This window comes from Calonectris borealis, chromosome 1 (assembly GCF_964195595.1).
Source record: "Calonectris borealis chromosome 1, bCalBor7.hap1.2, whole genome shotgun sequence".
Lineage (NCBI taxonomy): Eukaryota > Metazoa > Chordata > Aves > Procellariiformes > Procellariidae > Calonectris > Calonectris borealis.
In genome coordinates, this window is record NC_134312.1 from 218871359 (window position 1) to 218888292 (window position 16934).

General features: G+C 44.4%; 1 protein-coding gene across 5 annotated transcripts in view; it reads right to left on the reverse strand.

Moving 5' to 3' along the window:
- Positions 1 to 1795: 1795 nt before the first annotated feature.
- Positions 1796 to 16934, reverse strand: part of RAB6A (RAB6A, member RAS oncogene family) — a 66543-nt gene continuing 51404 nt past the window's right edge. For all 5 annotated transcript variants that reach the window (XM_075140402.1, XM_075140401.1, XM_075140405.1 and 2 more), the window contains 2 exons: positions 7931 to 7997; positions 1796 to 4852 (listed from right to left, as the gene is read on the reverse strand). In XM_075140402.1, the coding sequence (XP_074996503.1) occupies positions 4788 to 4852; positions 7931 to 7997 (132 nt within the window). In that variant the 3' untranslated portion in view covers positions 1796 to 4787. The remainder of the gene's footprint in view (positions 4853 to 7930; positions 7998 to 16934) is intronic.

A 16934-nucleotide genomic window follows, 5' to 3' on the forward strand; every position in this document is an offset into this window, starting at 1 on the left:
GCTCGAGGAGGAGGCTGAGCACCGAGCGCTACGGCAGCGCAGATGGGAGAGGCTGTTTTGAGGTCCGGGTGTTCGCAGCTGCTTTCCTGACTGCGGGAGCGTTGGCAGTGTCTGCCGCAGCCACGTCGCAGGTAGCACGGCGAGAAGCAGCCTGCCCACCCCCAATTTATATTCCTTTCCGGGCTGGTACATGCCCAGCATGGAAAAAGGCGCTGCTGCATCAGGTAGAGCCCTCCCACAGTCTGGTTTGCTGAGGATTTGGGCACTAGAAGCAAAAACCGACACTGTGCAGCGAGGGGACGGCATCGGCTGCTGCAGCAGCTCTGCAGACGCTGCTAGGAGGATGCTGCGGCTCCTCCAGCCCGGCAAAATCAGGGCTGACCCCACCAGCAGAGCAGACAAAGAAGCCATCAGCAAACACCAGCACGAGGCACCCTCTAATCCAAGCCAGACACTCCCTGTCTGACTTTATGTCCAATAAAAACCAGCAAGGTTGGGAGTGGAGAGCTTGACCCGCTGCAGCCATGAGCTAGCGGCCAGGACCAGCATCCCCCGCTGGAGCTGATGGGTGCCCCCAGACCAAGCCTTGCCCAGAGACAGCCCCTTCTCTCCAGTTTAATCCAGTCCCCTTTTATAGGCAGGAAATTGGGATACCAGAATTTGAGGTAACAGCCCCAACGCTACGTACAACAGCAGCATGAAGGTGATTCAACAGCAACGGGGAGCAGTAAGGAGGAATCGAGACCGTCACACTCCAGTGATACCCAGCAGACAACACCCGCTTATATTAAGTTCAGCTTATATTAAACAGCTTAATCCTAAACCCACTTTTGAGAGGTGAAAGCGTTGTGTTCAGGGGCATCCTCCCGTTCCCTAAAGCCCTCGGGCAGCTCCCCAGGTGTGCTCCCACCCAGGACAGGACTGGAGGTGCCAGGGACAAGGAACAGAAGCTCCCACCAGTGACAAAAGCCTCTTCCAGTGACCTGTCCCCACACGCCTCACCATACAGCTGTTCCCATATCACTCCTTCCAGCACACCTCCGCAGCTACAAGACTACGTTCCAGTTTCTTCCTTGTCAAATTTAACGACCAATTTACCGATGGTCCTTTTAATATAGAAGAGCTTGAACAAGTGACAGCAGTTAGGCTGCTGGTGTTACCAGACCCAAACCAGTTAATTTCCCTAGAATACTAGACAAGGATAACTCCGTCAAAGAGCATCTGTTACTGGTACTCACCTACCCGTCCCCGCAGCCCTCGTCTGCCATCTCCAGCAAGATGCAGGCTTAAGGAGGATCCTCCTCAAGGAAGGTGGGGTTGTTCCACCCTCGCTCCCCCAGTATCGCAGAGCAGGCAGCCAGGAAAGCTGAAGCAGGCAGCGGTGAGGCCGCACAACGCGCCCGAATCACCTTTGCAAAAGGGAACGGAGGAAACAGCTGGATTTCGAGAGCGAGAAAGGACCAGAAAGGCACAGCTGCAGCAGGCAGAGGACGTGCTCTCTGTACCCGTCCTCGGCATCACTCGTCGATCGCTGGAAACAATCGCAGAGACACCGTATAGAACTGGAGGAACAGTAAGCACACAACTCCACCATCTTTCCTCCAAAAAAGAACAACCCCACAAAAAAAAAAAAAAAAACAACAACAAAAACAACCACACAGCTTACTCTTGCCCTTAAAAAAGCCTCCTGCAGCACTTCAAACCCAAAAAGCATGAGCAAGAAGCAGCAGCCTGACGCCCTGCACCCCCAGGAACCTGCGTTCTGATGGACATACTTAGAGAAGAGACCCAGAGCTTTCCAATGAGACAGGTATTTATTTAGTTCAAGCGCTAAGGATTTTTTTTCTTGTTGTTGTTTCATATTATCAAACAGAGCTGAGGTACCAGTGACATTCCAACATGAAGAAAAGGAACCTTTTTCCCCTTATACAATTTCTTCAACTACTTGTATCAAGACAAAAAATGAGTAATGGAATAGCTGCATAACGTACTGTACAACAATCAAGCCAGAGTGGGGAGGAGAAAAGAAACAGAGCAGAAACCTTCACTGTTTACAAAATCATCATTAAAAAAGTCCGTTCCCATGGTTCTACTGGCCATGTCGATGGAGCAAAATAAAATTAAAACCTAAAACCTGTTAGACAGATGGCGCGAGGAATTATGGTGCAAAAAAAAAAAATTAAGACTGTGTTGCTCCTGTGCTCACTTTGGAAGTGTCTTTTCTCTGGAAAACTGAGATTAGGACAGGATTGAGTCCTGTAGTCACGTTAAGCACCGACTATCAGCAAGGACATCGGTTAAACATACCTGGCTGTCCTGAGCAGACCTCAGGGCCCTCCTGGGGTAAGTGCCCAAAAAACTGGTGACTCATCCTTGTTCCTGCAACCACTGGGCTCGTGGACACGCTCCTTTCCAGACCTTTTTCTAGAGCAAGTTATAACGGGCCCATTGAACAAACCTGCTCCCAGACGTGCAGCCACTCTCCACAAGCGGCTTCCATTAAAAGCAGCCGAGCTGCTCGTCCACCGTAACCCGTACGGGATAAGCCAGCTCCTTGCAAATCCAGTGCTTAAAGCTTGTAACTATGGGAAATGTAGGGATTTGGTTATATCAGAAGCAAAAAAGTATGTGCTTGTGAAAAACAGCCAAATGATGACCAACATAAGTTGCATGAAGAACCACAGGAGAAAAAAAAAAACCCAAACCAAACCAAACAAGCAGCAAGATGAACCATTTTTGCACAGTTAAGAACAGTACAATACAGGAAAAGTAGCCGGTTTCCTTCCCCCCAAGAGTTTCTTTTAAATAAAGAATGATCCTTTGTCACATATCATTGATGTTTATTTCAAGACATGCCACGTCAAAAAAAACTCGCCTTTAATATTGCATTATAAAAGCACTTTACATCTCATTCTGCCTTTAAGTTATTGTTGTGCAGAGTTGCTATAAACCCAGGGCAGGGCACGAGTCTAGCATTCATTTCAGGAATGAAGAATTCCAAATCTTTTATGCCCGTTTCCTGGTGAAAGTGGTGGTGAGGACGATTCCCTTTCTCTCCCCCAGGTGGTTATTTTAGATGGTAGAGGGGCAGAAGAGAACAAAGGAGGAGCCTGAATATTTGCTTGCAATTGTTCATTTAAGTAGCAATCGCAACACAGACTCAAGAATTCCTTCCTGCACTGTAACTCAGCCATATTCGCCCAGCAAACAATGTATTTACAATTGTGTTTATTAACTTACACAGCAACTTCACAATGACTAGTAAAGATTAAAAGGGTGCACTTCTAGTGTGTTCGATTCCGTGTTTCTCAGGTAGCTACATCTCGCAACATCAGCAAAGCTCTAAACGGATTCCTCAGCAAAACAAAACGAAAAATAATTACTGAAAATAGTAAAAAATTAAGCAAAGAAATAAATATCAAAGAAAAACGGTTAATTGTAAGCCTAGTTAAATAGAAAACTAAATTACTAGTTATTTAACCAAACTATACAGCTCTAGTGAACCAAACTAAACCAACTTGGAAGACCGAACATAAAAAAATGCTAAAAAAAGGCATAAATCTGCATAATCATAAGTTGGTTTCCATCCTATTAAACTCCCTTCCTTTCCATCTAAGATCTCTCAACTAGATTTCTGCATGATCAAAGGAAACACCCCTTCCCCAGTCGACCTACGACCACGCTAGGGAAAAGCGGGTGCAATTCCCCCCTTCCGCCGCCCCCTCTCTCCCAGCCGTGAACTGCCTGTGAACACAGCATCTCCACTGGGTAATCCAGCTGATCCTTCCTCTTTCTGCCAAATTTAAAAGGTTTCAATTCACTTCGGCAGGTTTTATTGCCAGTCCTGAATTCACTTAATATTTCCCCTAAAACAAAAAAAAAAGTAAAACGCTTTCTCCTCCAAACAGCCGAAACGTTACGTTCCCATCTCTCAGGCAGTAATAATTCACTTCATTGGTGTTCTACATAAAAGGAAAAAAAATGTTCTTAAAACTCATCTCGCACTCGAAACATATTTCCCTGTTCCTGCAAGTGTTTTGCTAATGCACATCCACCCTTTCCTTCCCCCCCAAATCCTCCAGAAGCCATTCATCCCGTTCAGAAAGACACTTCTCAGTATGCTTTCTTGGAAATGTGTTCACGTTGCCTCTGCAAGAACTAAAAAATCCAGTAGCCTTTCGTGGTGTCAAAACCCCTGCTAAGGTTGGTTTCCAAAAACATTTGGGGGTTTGAAAACCAGTCAGGCTATCTCTGCTCAAAAGATTAAGAGCTTGGGTTTAATTTTTTTTATTATTGTAAGGATAAGCATTTAACCCTCAGCATACGCCACCTCCGCTTGCGTTTCTGACTGCTGTCTAGTCTTTTCCAGTTTGTTAGAGAAATCAAATGGGTAAGATTTGCAAGCATTCTTCTGCACATACATCTCGTCTAAGTCCAATTCAAAACTTACTCAGTTTCCATCATTTCAAAGTGCAATATCATAACATATTAAAAAAGGAACAAATATTAAGAAATTGTACCTATTTTTTTTAAAGTTATAACTAGAATATGCTGGAATATTTTGGCTTTTTTTTTTCTTATAAATAATGAAGACACTGACATTTTCTTTGTGTGTGTGTGTGCTTGTGAAGCTAATAGATCATCTCCACGAGACAGCCAGCGATGATGAACTGCAATATGTTATTACTGAAAGGGGAAGGTTCAAGCCAATATTCACACTGCAGTCAATGAAGAGTAAAGGGAGGGAAAGCAGTGATGTTCTGGAGAAAGGTAGAAGCCACATGGTATTAGCAGGAACAGCCTCCTTCACTGACAGGCTGCTCTTGAGGCTTTTCCAGTTTTATGTCAATCACTGGAAGAAATAAGTTAAGGCAAACAGATATCCAATTCAGTCTCCCTACCACGCACAGGTAGGGCAGGACTTTGACTGGCGTTTTCCGTTCAGTATTTCCCACCAAAATACTTCAAAAGTATTTTCAAAAGCTCTTGAGAAGACCAGCTTCAAACCAAAGCCAAGATACAGGTTTCTCAGCAGCCCCTCTTGCCCTGGCACGTTTTAAGCACGTAGCAGAAATAACGTCAGACCCCAAACGCCTGCCTCTAACCAGAGCCTGCTTTTCTCCAGTGATGTCTTCCTGTTCCAAAGCGATTGCTATAGTAATTAAAGATCTATACGCTGAAGGGTCTAATCACCATTTTCAGAGGGAACCGCCAGTTTCAGATCAATGCTAGACTCGGTCTTCCAGCACTGAGAGCAGCACCTCCAGCTGGTGGGCATCCAGGAGGGGATCGACCTGCTGGGTCAAGGAACAACTAAGCCCTGGAGATAGCAGGAACCTGGAGGAACCCATGGAAGGACAGTTCGCTTCCTTCTCAACCTCCTGCTCCTCTGCGCTTCACAGCCGACTGGCAAGTACTTCCCTCTCACTCCCCTCAGCTTTCGGGCAGGCAGGAGAGTCTGCCTGGGTTTGAATAAGGGGTGTGAATACAGATGGCAGCGTGTGCTCTGCTGAGAGAATCCCCCAGCAGCATATTCTAGCGAGGCCATTCCTTCGCACGCTGTGCGCATCACTAACCCCCGAGTACTCACACCCCCCGCAGATGCGATGCTCTGTACACGCCATCCTGAACTTTCCCATCAATCCTTCCTCCAGTTAAACTGCTCTGCTCACCCCACCGCCAGCCCACAAAACCCCTGCCGTCTCCCCGAACTCGCCCCTCACAAGGACAGCTAATATCCAACAAGAACATAAGGTCGCTGGAGACCTTGCTGCCCTGAACCAGCTTGTGATAAACTCCTCCCTTTGTGGCACTCGAATTCCCAACTGATGCCCTACAGTTACAACGCTTACGTAGCCTTTCGCAGGCGGAGCTTTGAACATTAATCCCCAAATCCGACTCACAACAGTTCAGCACAAATCTCAAGCGTTTTTCTTATCAGTTAACACAGGCAAATAGGTCACACAGCTGGTACTTCCAACTTATTTCTTTAGGGAGCTGAAGTTGCTTTTCACAGAGGTTGGGAGAAAATAAACTCAAAAAGGGAAACAAAAGGCCAACAATTCATCTCAAATATTTGGTCCATTTGTTTTGCTGATCTAAACCTCCATACACATTTAAGAGTCAGAGATGCTTGAAATGAGCCTTGCCAGCTTCACCACCGAGCACCAGCAGTTCAGGATCCTGAACCCTCAATGTTCTGCAAAAAAGCCTATGGAAAATTCCCCCATTAATCCTAGCACAGCTGTCTGGGAAACAATCATATTCCGTTTCTGCTATCTGCAGTCTGCAGGAAGTCAAATTCAAAGTGCCCATATTGCATTCCCATTTAGAGACTGGTGATTAAACTCTCTGATAGGGAAACTGCAGGCCCATCCGCCAGCGCCTGTGCATTCTACCACCATCCTCATTATAAAGATTGTTGCTCATTAACCTTTTGGTGACCTGCACAACGAAGTATTTTTGATCAATCAAGTCCGTATCACACAAAGCTTGTACCTTGGCTGTTGCAATCCGCAGCTTCCCAAATCCTCCTTTCCCCTATGCAGTAAGACACTCTACAGGAGATGTAGTTTCAGCACCAGGCTTGTCCCCTCCCACAGTTCCTGCCATATCCTTCTTCCAAAGCACCATTTCTCCTCCATTTACCCGCTGCCAGCTACGTGATCCCTGCTGCAAATAAAACTGACAACCCTGAAAAAGTTCCTCTTCTCAAAAAAGCTCACCCACTTCTAGCATCTCATCAACTTTTTCAATCAAGATGCAATGCAACCCTCTTTGCTCCCACCTGGAAGTACCCACCATGACTTCCCCCACTCTTTGTCCGTTCAGCTCCCGTCCAGCACTCTTGCTGCAGGAGGAGCTGCGTGCAGAGGCAGGCAGCCCTCTCTCCACCTTCTGCGTTACCCTTCCTCTCTAACCCAAGTGAGCAGAAATGGGTATTCAGGCGGAGCAGAGACTGTAGGAAGTGGCTCAGTTACCACAGAATTTCTTTCACCTTCAGAGCTCTGCTGAACAACCACAACTGCTCCTACAGTTTTGTCACAAACCACCCACATGGGCTTAACTGCCCTCCCCAAACACACCCAGCTGGCCAGGTAAGAAATTCAGATTTAGCCATACTGCTTGTTATGCCTTTTCCATCCCTCATGCCACCTCCTCTCCCTTTCCCAAGGCTGATCCCTTCAGTTGAGTCTTTTCCTCCCTCACACCACAGAGATGCCTGCCCAGAGCTGTCTGGGGTCAAGCACTGCACCAGGCTGCCCTGGGAGGTTATGGGATCTCCATCCTTGGAGATTTCAGAACTTTCGCTGAACATGATCCTGAGAAACCGGCCTGATTTTGGAGTTAGCCCTGCTTTGAGCAGGAGGGTTGGAGAAAGGACCTACAGAGGTCCCTTCCAACCTAGCTTATTCTAGGATTCTGCAAGTCAGATCTACAAGAGCCGCAGAGTTTTTTTCAGGCCTCTGCAGCTGTTTTCTCCCACTTCACAGTCTTCCCCTCCCTCCCCACATCCAACCTGCTCAAACACCAAGCAAAGAATCTTTCTGGATCTGTTTGCACCCTTCTGCACCCTCCCGTTGTCCTCCCTTCAGCTTTCATTCAGTTGTTCTCACTTTTATACTACCTCATAGCCCTAAGCATCCCTTCTGCTTTACAGCAGAGGCCTCCACCCTTAACACCCCTAGTCCCAGCCTTCTACCCCACCAAGCCTTCTTCCTCAGTTCTTCAAGCTCGAAGGTTACTTGCCCCTATTTCCCCCTCTCAGGCCTCTTTTTGGGATGTCCATAAGCTGACTGAGGGATGCAGGAGAGAGATTGCTCCCTCTTTCTTCATCCTTGTTTTTCAGGGCCTGCATTTTCCTCGTCCACGGTAATGCCTGGCAGCGCTTTGCCACCACTGAATTGCAGCACAGACGCATAAAGGATACTGTCTTCTCTACTTTTGTCTTGTGTGCTTTCCATTCCAGGCAAGGCAGCTGCCACGCGTCGGAAAAGCTGCAAAAAACACACAGGGAACAGATCAAAACAATTGTACTTTAAAGAGTGCACACCCCAGTTGATACAGTTCAAACAATGATTCAATACATTCTTCGGTACTATTTACACTGCTTACACCAAAAAGCCTGACACCAAATATAACCTTTATTCTTAGGAAATGGCAAACCACATTTTTGTTGTTATTGAAGGTAAATGTTACTGGCTACAAGCAGCAAACCTTCTACCACCTTCTCTGCAAATATGCTCTGTTTGGAATCCAGCATTTCCACCTCACATCTGCCCCAACAACTTCCCCACGTCAGGTGGGAACTCGACCTTCACACCTCCTGTTACACAGGAGCATGGACACACTGATAAAGTCAAACACAACAAGTCTGTCACCAATATTGGCCAAGCTGGCATGCACAGAAGAGCTTCAGAATAGGGCATGCACGTAATGACATCCCCTAAGCATCTTCTTCCAGGTCCCACGTATCTGTGGCTCCCTATGAATCCAGACAAAGGATCTTCCTTTCAGGCATTTGCCCAATCCTTTTCTGAGCACCCTCAACTTTTGGTGTCCACTCCATGGTTATCATACGTCCAGCCCACACACACGGTATGACACACAGAACAGGAACATGTGTCAAGTGCACTTGCAATCCCAAAGCAGTTGTCCTACCTCTCAACTTGGACACTGTCTCCAGTTTCCCAGCAAGGTCTTAGCTCCAAACTCTCTTCATAGTTTTATTCAACTTGAAGGAGGCTGAGAGGTAAGACTGAATGGGACCAGTTCCCTCTCCCACATTTTCTACCTTTGCCCCCAAGGCTCAGACTTGTGGTTCCCACCACATGGCATTTCCCCAACCCTCTGGGCAAGGAGCCTATAGATTTGCCCACTGTTAATGAATGAGAATTCACTTGGATTTCCTGAGCCCACAATAGTCTTCTCATGCACAGGAACAGCACAGTTAAGGACTGTCCTTCAGCTGAGTGTGATTTCTCTGCGAAGCTGCCATGTTCAATTGGTAGGAACCACACAAGTTTCAACAGTAGCGTTCTCTTTTTTTGTGTGCCTCGGCGAGTGCGCGCGCAGGAGGGGAGGACAGGACAAATCTGATGGACAGATGAATAGCCTTTGCTCTTCATCGGCATTATCAAATGATTACCTAATTGTTTCTTACCGTTGGAGAACAGCCCTAGCAGAGTTTCGGTCCCATGCTGATGTGCTCAGTACACACCCAGGTACAAAAGCATCTGACGTACATTGCATTAATGTTTTTACACCATTACAGACATTCTTACTACTATGTATTTCTTGCCTGCACATCATCAAGCACCCAGGACACTAGATGTTTCCAAGCACTCAACACCTCTGTCCATCAGTGTGTTAAAATCACCCCACTGCATTGTCCGACAGCAGCTCGGGAATCCCAAAACGCCTGGTGCAAGTCTGACATCAGCCTTAATGTGTTAAATTGACATTATTGCACATTATCGCAGTCCTCTCCTCAAATGACACAAAGCTAAACCACTTATTCCCAGTGACCCACTTTCCACAGAAAACTGGGCCAAGCCACTGTCAGTCTGTTTATATTACGAACGTCGGTACCCGAACAGCTTTGCAGATCAGTGCCCAAGTGCTTTTGCAAATTTGGCCCCAAGTGTCCAAATGATACTGGGAAGACATTAAGACAACTTTATCGTCTTGACAAGTACTGCCCGAGCTAATCATGAACAAGCCCCCCGGTTTGTCAGGTGTGGTTGTGACCCTTGCAGGGCAGGAGTACAAACACACTATGCTTGTTGGTGTCTGACCTTTGCTGTCACCACTATTTGTTACTGACTGAAGAGACTACTACGTGAGAAGACAAAACTGACAGGCGGAAGGCAGCAAAGCTGCTTTTCTTTGCAATTCCCTCACAACCACTCTAGAAACCATCTCCAGCATCCTCACCCCTTTTTCACCAACAGCAGTATTACTTTGTGGGCATACACTGAAATCTGGACTGAGACAAGGACATGGGTCTGGAAAGTCAGTTCTTGATGTATCTCACTGATTCTAGCCAAAAATTTCAAAGCAGAAAAGCTTAGTATCCCCATCTAAGTTTCTATTAACCTCTGCCATTATCCTGAGCCTCCCAGCCTCACTGAAAAGTTCAGCCAAATTCTCATATACCAACAACGAAGAAACAAAGACCATGTCAAAATTCCAGATGCTGAACTGTGCTAGCCAGCGACGCTGAACAGACAGCAGGAACGCACGACCACCCAAAAGTATAAAGGCAAGAGAGACTTCCTGGTCAGAATCAAGATAATTTTGACACAGGGAGAAGCTAGACATTGATCAAATTGTAATCCTTGTACAAAAAATTGTCCTATCAATTGAGCTCACCATTTCTTGTTACTGTATCTGCTTGCTCATCTCACCACCACTCTTCACTCTTAATTCTACTTGAAAAAGCAATGTGACTATCATTTTCCAAGCATTTTAAAACTAGTCAGACATGAACCCTTTGGCTTATAAGAATGAAATGGGGGAGAAGAAAGAAGCTGCAGACTTTCAGAGCTATCTCCCATCACATCCTCATGGTCAGCATTATTTTTCCTTGCCACTCCAATGAGGTAAGAGGACAGCATTGCCAACCTTCTTAGCTTTATTACTTTTCAAAAGGCTTTTCATTCACTCAGTATAGAACTAGACTATTCATTATAAGTTTTTTTGCATCTTGGAGATGATCAGGGAAGTAATTGATATTCCATCTCATCTTCCTCTGGAAGCCTTAAAAGTTTCAGTACTATATTTGAATGCACAAGCACTTTGCAGTCTCGATGCTTTCTTTGCCTGTAACAGTCTTCAATAAACTTCCTAACTTGATCACATTTGGGTACAGAAGGTTCGGACTCTCCTTCTTTACTGGGCTTTGTCCCTAAAATTTCTTCTACTCTCAAAACGTTCAATATTCAATGAGCTTTCACAGCTTGATTAACAGATCTCAACTTCAATTTTATGAAGGAAAACAGCTTTGTGATTTCTGGGCAAAAAAGAAAAAATGCTTACTGGACAGCCACCAGATTGCACTGCAAAATATTCAAATACCATCTACAGTGATGCTTTCAGAAGTGTACTGGTATGTCAATGCATAAATAGATGATATGGTAAACTCTGCTCCTCTCTGGCACGTGACTTCATAGCCACATCTATCCCTATTAGCTCTGCAGGGGAAGATCTCCTAAACCTCTTGCCCCTCTAACACACATGTTCCTGCTGATATGCAAGTGATGTATTAGAGGTAAAGAATGGAGCAAATTAGCTTACCTACCCTTCCACTACATTGCTTTTTTTGCTCATATTCTGCAGAAGATTAGTAGAGTAATTTTGACCCAGTTCTTGATGCGGAAGGTTTGATGGGAAAAAAGATCCCTCCCATCAGTTTTAAGGACAGATATGCAACAGAGGTTGGCACAATCCTACCAGATCGTGCCTAAATTAAGATGCTCGCTTGACATCTTTGCTCTGATAGAAAGAAGGAAATGCATCATTTCATACAGGTCTTTGCTGATGTCACGGGCTTTGAGACCCTAGGTGAAAACAGCATTACAAAAAAAAAGTTTTAAACTGTAGCATTGCTATTTATTTCCCCCTTGTACCATATGTAGAAAGTGAGCGATGCAGAGGGGAGGGGGTGGGGAGTCTCAAAAAAAAAACTCAGCTGATGGGAACCGACTGGAATTACTGCATTTAAACCAAGCTGCTGACAGAAAGGCTAAGTGTTTAAAATACAGTAATCCTTTCTTTACATTAAGACCAGGAATAAAATTATGCCTTTAGCAGTATTTCTCCCCTAAATTATTTGACTAAAAAAGGAATTTGGCAACTAAGAAAATCAACTTACTTTCTTATTAACCTTCTGCTTATCAGCCACAGCATATGTGAACAAATCCAATTAGGGAAACTTGGTGGTTAGAAAGCAGCCTTCTATGCGGGCACATTACTGCTTTGCAGTGCCTTCAGGACCCAAACCAGCAGTCTTATCTCACTGAAAAAGGTCGCAGGCAGTTGCACACATATATATGCATATATAATTAGTATATATATACACACACATATACATATATATTTGTGCATATATATGTGCATATAAAAACATGTGCATTGGTGAGCATTCAGGACTTTTTCCAAGGCAGGAGTTAAATGCGGCCATCTGAAAGACTGAGTCACACACAAAGTCTCTTTCAGCATTCAACCTTGCAATCTCCTTCCTGATTAAACTCCAAAAAAACCCCTCATCTCTCCCCATTAGTTTCAACTCATTTGCCAAACTGTGCTTCTCCTACTACTCCAGCCAATAAATCCCCAACAGATCAGTGTCACAAACGACTGTAGGCATAAAACAGTTTTCACTGTAACACTCCTGCAGCAATATGGAAAGGACAGGAGGATCACTGTCCAGATGGAAAAGCCAGGCAAGAAACCTGTTCCCCAACGCAAAGCAAACAAAAATGTTTCCCTAATTCTCATTCTCTGAGGAGAGCAGTGCAACTCAAAGAATAATTCTTGCCCATCAGATAGACAAAAATCAAAAGACAGGAGAAAGAGCCAAGCTGCTAGATGCAGCCAGCTCCCTGAAAACAGGGTTACTCAAGGGGCCATGGTCCTTTAGCTACTGCCGTGAGAAAGTTTTTCTGCCAAATACCATATTCAGCCTGTGGCTCTTTGAGAGCAAATGTGAAGTGTGCCAGGTACCGCTGTAAGGAGGTCTTCAGGGCTCTCCCTCCCCTCTCTTTCTACAAGACAGCAAAATGAACCCTGACATATTCTGGGCATGAAATCCACAGACTAACAATAAGATTCTCTGAAATACAGACTGCCGAGATAGAGCATGACTCTCTAAGTCTTTTAAAGCTTATTCAGGGCTGACAAATAAAATGAATCAGAGACTACGATTCTCTGCATTAACTCAAGCAAGTTATCTACTTCTCTCCTCAGTCTGAAGGCTCCCCTGGCAATCAGCCTGTGCTGAAACTTGCAGGATCCAAAAGCCAATTTTTTCCATCAATTTAACCCCAGAACAATACTATCACCATTTTTACTCCGTAATAATCATCCACTCATTTCTCCTTCAACACCGCCTCCCCAAAGCCAGAAGGAACAGCAAGTGTATAGGACCCTGGTGACGGGAGACAGCTCTACCTTAACAGATCCAACAGCACACAGCAGCTGTACGTTACAATCTAGTTTGATAGTGTGCAACTAGAAGAGATGAGGCTTGCCCCAGCAGCTCATCAGATCAGTCCTCGGGGAAAAGAAATGCCAGAGAAGTTATAAAATGAAAGCCTGCCATGTCCAGGTTTCAGCCAGCACGTACATAAGCTGCAAATCCTCTTAATTCTCTGCAGAGACTACATGGAGATCCACGTCTGAGCCTCTAAACCAAGCCACAGGTTACTCACTTCCACCTCAGTCCGCAAGTACGGTGTTACCTGAGGTGCTGTCTTCTGAGCTGCCCCTTTTCATGCCACAGGGGAATGGCAAAAAAAGCCTGTCAGCACTATGTTCCCCTCTATTTCTTTGTTGGTAGAAGATCCTGGCATTGAAATACACGCTGTTTGAGGTATGGTGCAACTCACCTTCTGGAGTCACACTATAAAGCCAGGCACTCTGGATTTGTAGGATAGCTACAGCGAGCACAGCGCCCTTTCCCCTTATCAGTGCTGCCTTCCAGCAGAAAAGGATGAACAAGAAGCTAAAAGTAGCACACAAGGTCAAAAGTACCCTGGCTTCCCACTGACAGCTAGCAAACACGTGACACAGCTGAGGAGGTGAAAAAGTCTTGTCCCGAGCAGGACAAGAAATTAAGCTTCTTCCGTATCCTTAATGGGGCAAACACTGATTCTGAAACCTTGTGGACAGCACCCCTTGGAGAACCCCAGTGCCTGGGCAAATACAAGTAGCACTAAGATTCACCACCTGTGAGATGACATTATTCTTCAACGTCTGACCAAGACTGGAATGAGGTTAGCGTACTGGCTAGTGCCCCACGGCATCTCCCGAGCTGCCTCTGCTCCGGCTAACTCTGCCTGGCAGTCAGACCTAGGGCAGCGAAGGCAGTCATGTCTCCAGGACTTGCCTGCACACAAGTGACGCTGGAATTCACATCTCTGACCTGAAAAACAGGATGGAAAGAAAGCAAGGAAGCTATGGTGGGCCATACAGGAGGCATCAGTGAAAAGAGAGCTCACTCTGGAATTGGTAACATCAAGATGTCTACATCCGACACCGCACAGGAACCAAAACCTTAATGTGAAAGGGATGGAAATGCAAAGAAGCCAACAATGGAGGACTGAGGGTTCAACTTCATCCCAAGTCTCCTTCTGTATTACCTTGTGCTATTCCTACCTTTAACCCAGGGCAGAGGGTTTAGATCCAGGAGACAAATTTTGTGCTGGGAAGAGAGGACAGAGGAAACAGCAGCGTTTTGTCAGCTTTTCTGAACTGCTCAAGGTTGCCAAGTGAAGCACTGACAACCTGAGAAGTTTTAATACTGGGAGGTGACAGTTTTGCGTGGAAGAAAAAGAAAAAACCAAACAAAACAAACCAGTTCATATTCTCTAATCTACAAATTTCAGTCGTACGCAGCATCAAAGCTGCATGGTAATTGCTAAATCTGAACTTATACCCTATGGACAAACCAATGACTCATCACTAGTCTAAGATTCACCTTTACATTAATATTTAATATCCGGCACTAGGTGACCTTAATTTTTACATAAATGTGTTTCATTATATGTAGACTTTGTATCTAAAATAATTTGACACTTGAATTAAAAATCCTGTATGAAAATTAACTTGGACAGTAATTGTTCTGCAGAATCAGAATGTATTACAGATAGAAGTTATCAGTTAGGGGAAGGCCAAATTTGCATTCAGCTTATTAAAGAAAGACTTTATACAGGTTATGGGAAGGGTATCCATTCTGCAGTTGTACCCAATATGCTTTCTCATTTCATTGGGGAAGAATTTATTGACAAGTTAGTAAAATAAATTCATACCATTCAATAGAGAAGCTGGAAAGAAAATAGAGAACTAGATAACTAGTGGTATAAAAGTCTTATGCTTTCAGAATTGGTTTCAACAACTACTTATTAAACTAATAAAAAATGAGAGTTTTAAATATTCTGCAGTATAGAATAGCTTTGAAATTCCTGAAAACCCCAGTCCATGCCTGCAACACAAGGATCAAAACTCAGAAGAAAAATCCATTTTCAGTTCTTTTTGAATAACCACTGGTGTCTTTTGTTTTGATATTTTACACAGAGAATGAAGTCACTTAAAATCTGTCCTCTTGTCCAGTTCTGAGAAGACTTCACACTAGATGAAGTACCCACTCGGATCATGATGCAGTGATACGTAACAGCCCCAAGTTTATTAGATACGACTGTTTATTGATGTTAGTGAAGAACAAGAATTATGTCTCAGAACACCAAATCTTCCATTTAATACAAAGGGAACTAGCCCCTATGTTCCCACCACCACTTTTTTTTGCTGGAGCTGAACTACTAAACCTATTTTCTCACAGAAGTAGTCTTACAGCATGTAACCTGGCAATTGAAATCAGAGGCGTAATTTGTCTAGACCTCCGTTATACAAGACTTTTCTCTAGAGAGTGTGCAAGTGAGGCTACAGCTACAGAAATGGCTTTATGCTCTGACAATCTCATTAGTACAATCCCTGAATGGCTTCAGCATAAAATACAAAAAGGCAAAATTTGTTCCTTCATAATGTATTAAAAGGAGCTACCATCCTTCATGATGAAGGCTGTGGTAGCTTTACAACGCACATGTTTTATTAAACGACAGTATCTTGTGCCAAAATGGACTACAGGAACACCATACAAGATTCTCCTACTTACCTCTCAAATCATCAGGGCTCCAACTGGCCCCAAAAGCTACAAGCTACCTTACAGGCTTGGACATGGACTTCTGGAAACGTGTCAGCTGCACAGCAACTCCCTCAAGGAAAGAGGGAGTATAGAGCTTCATCATCATCATCATCATCATTCCTCTCAGCGAGACAACTGCTCTCAAGTGCGCACACCCCTAGTCTAAGTAAATATTAAGGATTCCAGCACAAAATCCAAGCCTTAATTACAAGCCAGCCTCTGTGTTGTGGCAGGATAATTGGTGGACCCTGCAACCGAACACTTTTATGCTTGCTAATGCACTGCAACGCAGGGCTAAGTTAACACGTCTAATTATTCCATTATATAGGGAACAATTTTGCTACTAATATACAAAGTCAAGGGACATTTTAATAACAGACCCTTTAGTCCTGTCTATAATGTACAAAGTAATTTATAACTCTGTTTTAGCAACTCCTGATACAATTCTGCACACAAACTATTTGTGTAACTATATATATAAAATACACGTGATTAAATACGCTCTGTGGAGACCCCCAAGAATGAATATCTTCTACATCTTGCATCTACTGCTTTTCCTCCTACCATAACACCAGCTGCCAAATGCTTTAGCAGTCACGACTCCGCATGAGAAATTGCTAGATCAATGAAAAAGCAGTATCCCATTATGCACCGAGTCAGTAGGGATTTACAGCTCTAGCCCTCTATTGATGAACTGCTAGTAAGCATATTTGGATGCATAACTAATAAGCTCAAATGAAATTTCTTTCATGTAAACACCAGATCAGTTCCACAGGGTTTACTACTTTTACCAGTTCACCGTTTGCCAAGTGATTTATCTTCATTAACACAAGTGCTAAAACTTCAATGAGCAGGTCAGAATTTAAAGAGCCGCAGCTCATCTCACAACATAAAATCTAATTTCATTGCAGTTGCATCAGCTCAAGACATTTCACTGCTTTCCCTGATTCAAAAGCAACTCATCATCTACCAGAAATAAATAGCTTCAGCTGTCCAAAAACATTTGCTCACA